The sequence below is a fragment of the Protobothrops mucrosquamatus genome, unplaced genomic scaffold, assembly GCF_001527695.2.
Source record: "Protobothrops mucrosquamatus isolate PMUCROS unplaced genomic scaffold, P.Mucros_1.0 scaffold_109, whole genome shotgun sequence".
NCBI classification, from domain to species: Eukaryota; Metazoa; Chordata; class Lepidosauria; order Squamata; family Viperidae; genus Protobothrops; species Protobothrops mucrosquamatus.
Genome location: NW_015386185.1, coordinates 37599 through 47271, shown reverse-complemented (window position 1 = coordinate 47271; position 9673 = coordinate 37599). Strand labels below are relative to the sequence as shown.

General features: G+C 35.5%; 1 protein-coding gene across 1 annotated transcript in view; it reads left to right on the top strand.

The window, feature by feature from the left end:
* The window catches only part of DENND1B (DENN domain containing 1B), a 192107-nt gene that overhangs the window by 175724 nt on the left and 6710 nt on the right, over positions 1–9673 (top strand). The window contains 1 exon segment of the mRNA XM_029284173.1: positions 5210–5298. Within this exon segment, the coding sequence (XP_029140006.1) occupies positions 5210–5298 (89 nt within the window).

The window sequence follows — 9673 nt, the reverse complement described above, 5'->3', positions numbered from 1 at the left end:
CAAAATTGGCAGGGGAGAAATGTATACACTTGAAAATGAAGTAAAGACAGACATTAAAAGGTTGAATATCTGCAAACAGCAGGGAGCATCAATAAAAAGTTACTATAAATAACTCTGACAAATTTTGCAGGTGTACATTCAATGCCTCTCTTTTTGGCATTTATTAAGTTTTGCTTTTTTATTTTGAGTGTCTCCCCCCTCCCAATTTCTCATCATTTTATAAGAAAATAATCTTTGAAAAATTGAGGTGCAGATTATCTGTAACTGATATCTATTGCATACTGTCTATTATATCTCTGATGATAAGTGACAGAAATCTCTCTTGCCCACATCTCAGTCGTGGCTTCTGCATACTGAAAATTGAGTTTAGCCAGAACATTTGTCTTTGATTTCATTTTCACTTTCATTAGTGCTGAAAAGCACCTTAGTTTGTTTCCATATGTTTTTAATTCTTCCTTTAAATTTGGTCAGTTTTCACCCTGGACATTAGAAGAAAGTGTGCAATACCTTTACAAGATGATTTAAAAGCTCTGGGGACCTGCTCTTTCATCCCACAAGCAATAATTCTGAGGAGCAACTGGAATTTAGGAAGCAAAGGAGTTGTAAGCTGGTCCTTGAGTACCTGAACTAAAACCTAGAAACAAAGTTGGAAGGTGCAATTTTAGACCAACCACTCCAATGTCTGGCTGAATGCAGGAATCCAAATTATAACTTCCATGACAGATGGTAGATGGTAGAAAATATCCAATAGAAGTGAATCTATTGCCTGTCTGAGTAATTGATTATACTGTTTTACTACTTTTATTAATAGCATTGGTTTTTCAATCAGAATGTGCCTTTTTGTAACTTAACATCCATTACTCTGTATCTCATACTGATGTGATATGATTTTGGAGAAATTAAAAATGCAATTGTGTCCTGACCCAGTTGCTTGAAAAGAGAAATCTACTCTTCTAAAGAATAAACATTACCAGTTTATTCAACCTCACTTCATAGGACTTAGTCCTTCTCTGAACCTGTTCCTGTTTATTTGAATCTTTCTTAAAATGCTCTGCCAGATATGGACCAATACTCAAAGAGAGGTCTGCCCAACACAGAATAACAGAATAACAGAGTTGGAAGGGACTTTGGAGGTCATCTAGTCCAACCCCCTGCTCAGGCAGGAAACCCTATACCATTTCAGACAAATGGTTGTCCAGTCTCTTCTTAAAAACTTCCAGTGTTGGAGCATTCACAACTTCTGGAGGCAACTTGTTCCACTGATTGTTTTAACTGCCTGGAAATTTCTCCTTGGTTCTAGGTTGCTTCTCTCCTTGATTACTTTTCATCCATTGCTTCTTGGAATAAAGTGGACCTATGTTCTGTGATTTGTAAGACTATATTTTTGTTGCTGTGGTCAAAACATGCATTTACATTTTAGCAATTACATACTACAAAATTATATTCAGTTACTGTTCCAATATCTTTCACAGAAATACTGTTATAAAATTAAATATCTTCCGTCCCATACCTGTGCATTTGACTTTTGCTTTTTATGTGAAGAATTCTGCATTTGGTCTCTGTTAAATTTCATACTATTATTCTCGTCCAATTTCTCTAACATAGCAAGATGAGCTTGAATTTTATTTCTGCCTTTTAGGGGGCTGGCTTTTTCACCCAGTTTTATATCATTTTAAAATCTGAAAAACATTCCCTCCTTCTCTTCATAAAAGTCATTAATAACATTTTAAAGGATACATGGCTGAAGACTGAAGCATGTGGCACTTTAATAGCTTTAAAAAATTCTTTTGTTTTGTCTATCTTTTCAGTGCCAGCTGTCTTACCATCCATCCATGCTTTACCTATTTTGTAACATAGCAGAAGGAAATGTAAAAACAATGCTAAAAAAATCCTGGTACTCCTCTTCCCTCCCATATTTTTTTTCACCCATTCCTCTGAACAAAAATTAGCAGCTCAATTTTCTATTTTGAATAAAAGAGATATCTGTATTACAACAAAGGTAAGCAATAAAATAATTTTAGCATAATAACAAGAAGAGGAAGGGGGGGGGAAACACCAAACATTTTCCAAAGCAGTGAAATTCCTGGTACTTCCCGCATACATTTTGCAGGCCATACCAATTTTATCACCACCATCCTCACTATTATCATCATCACCATCATATTGTGGCTTTACACTCTTTCTAAGGATTGGGTATGAAAATTGACAGGGTTTAGTGTCATGTGTCTGACTAATGAAACACTTCAAAGAACTTTCAGGCATGGGTTAACCTAAAAAAGCCTTTATTAGTGTAGAGGCGTGTCAGCACGGCATGATGGATGCCAAGATCTGAATTTCCCTTCCCTTTGCACATAACATTCCAGGCATTTCCCCTCCCCTATTTTGGGGTCATGATTCACATCTTCCAATTAACCTGGAGGGCAAAGATTCACTTCCGTTCATTTTCCCCGGGCTTTCCTTACTAATCTCCCCCCTTTTCTCTGTCATCTGAATTAACTCTAAAAATACCAGACAGTTCTGCATATTTTGTCAAAGCAAGAATATTCAATATTAGCAGCGTTGACATTTAGTTTGATTCTGGAGTGGTCTTTAATGTGCCTGGAGGCTCCCCAGAAAGTGTACTTTGTTTCAACATTAAGAGAAGCAAGCAAACCAAAGTTTAAAAAGGAGTTTTTTTTAACAGTTTTACCTAACCTGTAATTAATTTCTGCTATCTTTGGGAATAGCAAAGAAAATCTCCCAGTGATTGTCTAATCTGTTTTGGTTTCCTTTGAGCAAATATTTATATAAAAATAAAAATCTGCAAACATTCTATTGAAATGCCAAATTAATCAGTCTGCAAAAAAGATTCTCACTTACAGCAGAAATGGAGCAATCCAATAATTCCCAATATTTTTCAGTTGGAGGCTCATTTAAGACCTTACTATAGGTATTTATTTATTTATTTATTTATTTATTAAATTTATATACCGCCCTATCTCCCTTGCGGGACTCAGGGCAGTGAACAGGCGATACTAAAAACCACGATAATAAATAAATAGTTTGTTTTAAAATCGAATTAAATAACAGGCCTATTCTAAAAACACACCCGTAAAAAACCCCCCACTGAAACATAATCAAACTACGCCAGGCCGGCCGCACGGAATAGATGGGCCTTCAGGGCTCGGCGAAAAAGGCGCAGGTCCGCAACTGTACGTAGGTCGGGGGGTAGGTCATTCCAGAGGGCAATTCCAGAGGTATTGTTCTTCACAAAATGGCATCAATGGTAGCAGAAGAAAAGGGTTATATAGGTTAAAGACATTGGCTATATTAAAGATGCATTTTCTATGAGGTACATGTTTGAACTGTTCTGAAACATTCCTTCTAGCATCTCTTAGATTTTCCCCAATTTATCTTAGTCTTTTTTTTTCCTGAATAGGCAAACATTCTTCCCAAAATACCCATTGGGTTTAAGCCAGATCTCTCTTTTATTTTCTAGAACCTTTTTTGGGGGGGGGGGGGATCTAGGTGCTTTGCAGAGACAAAGGTTTGTACTAGATGATGGTACCTGGATTGCAACATGCCAGCTAGCTGGAGGTTATAAAAGAAAACAGAATGACTGATGCTACCACAATCTCTACAATTACAATGGAGGACGTTCTTGCAAAAGCTGCTTTCTTTGGAAATATCGTCTATCCTGTATGAATTAGCATAGAAAGCATTGGCCCGCCACAATTTTCTGTGGATATTTTTTTAAGAAATGAAGAAAAGAAGTAAATGGTACTCCTGATGGGATTTAGTCACCTTGAACTGGATTATTTAATTACCTGTATATTCCCATCCTGCCTTATTTACACACTAACTATTCATTGTTTTCAGAATTCATTCTTTAACAGTAATCCCATGAGACAGTATTCTATTGTCCTAAATATCACAGTGATGCCTTCTTTAAAGAAATACTGCCAACATATTTTATCTTAGGTAAATTTAAAGAGAGAGAATCATCAGGAGCAGAATAAGTTAATCTGAATTCATGATGCATATATCATCTTCACTGTTATGGAAAAAAGGGAAACAGTTTCAATAAGTAAGGATTGGAATTTTTTAGAGGTCGGTAGTTCCACTAAAGTGTGTGTTTACATATACATACTTGAGCGTTGGACCAATTCTGAATTTTAAAAGTACATTGTCTTGTCAAAGTGCATATCTTGTGAGTGACTGCTATAAGATTTCATTTTTTATAAATGATTTCAATACAGGTAGTCCTTTGATTTACAAGCATTCATTTTCAGCCCTGAAAAAAGTGGCTTATTTCATACTTGTGACCATTGCAACATGGGGGGGGGGCTCGTGATCAAAATTCGGACATTTGGCAATTGGCATGTATTTATGATGGTTGCAGTGTCTCATGATCACGTGATCCCCTTTTGCAACCTTCTGATCAGCAAAGTCAGTGGGGAAGCCACATTGACTTAACTGCTTTACTAACAGTTATGGTGATTCACTTAACAACTATGACAAGAGAGATCGTAAAATGGGGCAAAACTCACTTGATTGTCTTGTTTAGCAGTGGAAATTTTGGGCTCAATTGTGGTTGTAAGTCAAGGACTACCTTAGCTGAGGTATCAGTTTGGCTGCTTTAAATGTTCAATTTTAAAAATGTGAAAGTTCAATTCTTAATTGACTAAATATTTTGGAAACCATTTTAAATATTTAACTAAAAATTTTTTTTCTTGCTGTATCTCCTTCCTCCCTCCCTCCCTCCCTCCCTCCCTCCCTCCCTCCCTCCCTCCCCTCCCATCANCCTCCCATCACTTTTTTTAAGATAAGAATTTGTATACCTTGGAGAAGGAGGGGATTGGGAGGAAATGTTGTGAACATAATTCCAATTTAGGAAAGTACAGGTAGAATGTTACATACCTATCTGCAGTCATTGGTCAATAGCTCTTCATTTTCTGAGGCTGCATATCTACATTTCTTTTAATATGGAATTTTGAATATATTTTGTGTACTCTTTTTCATAGTTGGAAAACTTGTCATGTGAATTAATCTAACCTTAGTTTGGCAGTAAATCTGCTGGATGCATATGGTTAACAGCTTCTGTCAGTTGATTAGAACGACTAGGCAGTCCTGCTTCGGAAGAGATGCACTTAGGATCTTGACAGGCTGTGTGAAGATTGACCATGAATTCCAACCTTTCCACCACTAAAACGAATGTTTCCCTTTTCAGACACGCTTTGGGCATATTCACACCAATATGCATAATAATGATTCTGCCTTGGATGAAGATGCTGATGATGAACTAGACCCAGGAAGCAAGTAAGTTAATTTAGAGGTGATTTGAGCTGTGGTTTATTGACAGAATTATACATCTAAGACTGTTTGGTAAAACCAGTTGAGAATTTTAGGGAGAATTCTAAAGAACCAGCAAAGCAAATATTACACAATTGATGGGAAACCTTGGATTACCATTGAGTGCCACTCAAAGGCAGCGTAGAAGTCAGATGTATTCTGAGCAGTACCTTAAATTATGGAGAAAATAGAAGAAATAATGGAAAGGGAAAAAACACACTTAGTAGTGATACTGCTCGTTGTAAAAAGGCAGAAAATAAATAAAATACAGGTAGTCCTTTATTTACGACCACAATTGGGACCATAATTTCTGTTGTTAGGCAAGATGGTTGTTAAGTGAGTTGTGCCCAATTTTATGATTTTTTTGCCAGGATTGTTGAGCAAATTACTGCAGTTGTTAAGTAAACCATGTGGTTGTTAAGCAAACCCAGCTTCCTCCATTGACTTTGCTTGTCAGAAGCTAGCTAAGAAGGTAGCAAGTGGCGATCACATGACTTTGGGATACTGCAATCATCATAAATGCATTCTGGTTGCTAAACATCCAAATTTTGATCATGTGACCATGGAATTGCTGTGGTGATTGTGTGATGACTGTTTAGAAGTCACTTTTTTCAGTACCATTATAACTTTGATCGGTCACTAATTAACCTGTATTGAAAGTGTTGATTAATTTGTAGCTGGCATAGAGAGTATAGAAAGTAACTGATGGACTGACTTCCGGTCTTGCACAGTAGCGCAGCAGCCAAGGGATTTCGGGGCTCCGTGCCCTTCGGCTGAATTTCTTCCTGTTAGGGAACCCTAAATGGGCCAGAGGTTGCCCCAAAGAGGTGGCAAAGAAGGAAGGAAGTCCCGTGGACCACGGAGAGATAGTGGTCGACCCGATCGGTACAGGAGAAGCCTTCCAGAAACCAACAGGAGAAAGGCTAGCCTAACTTCAGAGTCTAACCCAAGCTACAAGCAACCGAAGTCAAAAAGTACTACTTTAAGCTGATTGTAAACAGCACATTTGAATCTGGGTAAGAACATCGATTTTCTCTATCCTACTTATCAACTTTCTTAAAGAAAAAAAAAATCCCAAGAAGCAAAAAACCCTCTTACTAACGGAAGCGGCGAATTAAACCATTTATGGAGGACCAAAACATATAGAAATGAAATGAAATGAATAAAAAACCTAAATTTGGATAAGTTTGAAATTGCTGAATGGTTAAGATTCTTATTTTAAAGGCAAAGGTTTATTTTGAAAATTGCTGACATCTAGTGGTGGATGAAGACTATGACAGGCTTTCATACAGGACTTGGCAAAATCTGGAAAAAACTAATCTGTGCTTGTGACCTTCAAAGCTCTAACAATAGAGAACAGCTGTGACAAAAAAGAAAACAATCTGGGCTGCAGATAAAGAGAGACTTATAAACTTCAGGGGGGGAGGGAAACTTTTTTGAACTTTTTGGATTACAAATATCTACTTAACTATGACTCCAAAGCTATTTGCAGAGAAAAGAAAACTTTGATTCTTGGCCATCATGGAAAATCAGAGATTTGTAGAAAGAACTTATCAAGAAAAAATAAATATCTTTCAAGAGGAGACATATGATATGCTGCAAATAATTCAAACAACAATGATTTCAAGCCACAAAGAAATCCAAAATAACTTTGAAAATATAAACCAATTCATCTCCAATTTAACTTTACAACAAAAAAAATCCCAGAAAACAACAATAGAGAAGGAGCATATAAAACAGGTAACTGAACACAAATTCGAGAATAGAGGCTTAAAGATGGAACCTAACAAAATGATTTAACCCAAGTGGAAAAAAATTCACAAGAAATACTGGATTTGTAAAAGACAACTTATACTTTAACACCACAAAACAAATTTGAGGATAAGAAAAAAGATTGGACAAAATGGACTGCAGAGATGTCAGGAACACCACTAGAACTGGAGAGACAAAAAATGATAAGAGAAACAGAGAAAAAGAAAGAAAAAGATATTCAACAAACATGAAAGGGCAAATGCCTCTTACAAAGATATTGTACTTGACTTACCTTTTATATCTACAGTAAAACTTACAAGAATATGGAAAGATTCTTTGATTCAACATATTGATTAAGAAAGACACTGGGCAAAAGAAAAAGGCTAAAGTGAAAATTAAGAAAATAGACAATGGGACCTATCAGAGAGAATATTTAAAAAAGAAACACCTGTTTGAATATGGTTAAAGAAATAGAAATATTTTGGATATGAATTTTATTTTAAGAGGGAGGAGCCCCTCAAGTAACACAGTACTCTCTTTTTCTTTCTTATTTAATTTCTTGATATGAGTAATATAAAAGAGTTGGAATGGCTTATATAAAGGAAATGTTTTAGATATTTAAATGTGATTGACTTTAAGAAAATTACAATGGATTAAAAATGTTTTGAATACGAGTTAAAAGACCAGATGACTAGATTTATTAAATGGAATATTTAAAGATTAAATATATTTTCAATTATGGTAAAAAAAGAATGGAAAAAGTTTGGAAATAAATATGTATTAGCTTAGGGGAAACATGGATTTTAAGTAGCATACTATCTTTTTATTTTTCTTTACTCTTATTTTTCTTTTTTCTTTTTTTAGTCTTATTTATTCCTTAAGAAAGGTAAAAATATTGGGATGGCCTAGATGAGAAAAAATAGACTTAAATATTTAAATGTAATTAACTTTGAGAAAATCTTAACCAGGAAGAATGTCTTGAACATTGTGGGGAAAACAAATGTAAACAAGAACTGTAAACAGGATCTATGATGAGGCAACCAGAATGACTAGATAGAAAAGAAATATTATATTGATGTGATTATTATCTGTAGAAATATTAGAAAAAATTCTATACTCAATTGTTATCTACCAAACAATAAGAATTGTATTAACGGAAGGTTGGCAAAAGAGAACATTATGGGAAAAAGAGGAAATCAAGTAAAGCTATTATGTGGATTATAGATCATAGAAACCAACTGTAAGTGAATATTTTTTAAATATAAATCCAGACAACACAGTTTACCAAATATTAAGGTGACTATGTTAAAAAATCAATAAAATATATATACATAAAAGAAAGTAACTGATGGACTGAAAGATAAAGTGGAACAATATGATGTATACAGGAAAAAGTAATGTACAGGCATTCCATCAACCAGCAATTCAAAACCTGTATCCAAGGGCACATTTTTTTTTGGGGGGGGAAACCCTGCTATATCCCCAAATGCAACAATATACCGAAAGAAGGCTTTCCACTGCATCTGTATACGATTTCCTGATTAGTGCTATTAGGTCCTGCATGTCTGCACTAAGTACAGTTAGATGCAATCTTATATACCAGCCTTAAATCAGTTTGGCTCTCTCCAGGTGTGTGGATTTTAAATCCAGCTTGTCAGTAGTGCTTGTACTGCTTTGGGAAGTGAAGTCCACACATCTGGAAGGGCACCCAGGTTGAAACATATGGCTGTATATATTTTTATACAGGAATGATTGACTCAGTGGAGTCAGAATATTGTTCTCAAGGCAATATTCTGTAGCAGTTCCCAACCCTGTCTGTGGTGCCTCTGCAGGCTACTACTTGGCTTTTTTCAAATTATAAATTATAAAGTAACAGCAGCAGTTCAAAAAGAAACAAAGGCCACATATCTTTCAAGTCTGGGTAACTTATTAAAATTAAAACTGTATTCGATAAGAATGTATAAGGCCTCCAGTTCTTAAATTCGGAACAAAGTACGTTTCAGCTATCAAAAGCTTAGGAAATAATAATGAAAGATAGATCATACTGAAATCAATCCTATCATATGGATTTGAAAATTCCATCAAACAGTACTTGCAAATGCAAGGTTTGGAAAGAGCTAATTCTTAATCTGTGTTTTCCAAAGTGAGATTTTCACACACAAAAAAGCCTATATACACTAAGGCATTGTCACAATGCATTACAGGTATGCAGTTAAGAAAAAAAAATCTCCCTGCAGCATTTCCTTGTTTTCCATCCCAACCTGAGGACACACACAAATGGGCATAATTTATCTCCCCCCACTCCTTCTAGGTTACTGGAAAAGAGAATTTCACAATTTGCTATTTCTCACTGCTGCTGGCCAGTAAGCTGCCAAAGCTAAATAATTATGGTTTTTCACAATAAATGCAAGGGCTATGAGGCTTATTTTGCCAAGGTCTTTGTAATAATTGTCAGCTGAAGCTTCATGAACGTTTACATTCATTGTCATTGTCATAAAATACCATGGTGGTGAAGAGACTTTATATTTTTCTTTAGATTGTCATCGGAAGACAGTGAAGAAACATCTTTCTATTTGTATGACAGTGACGA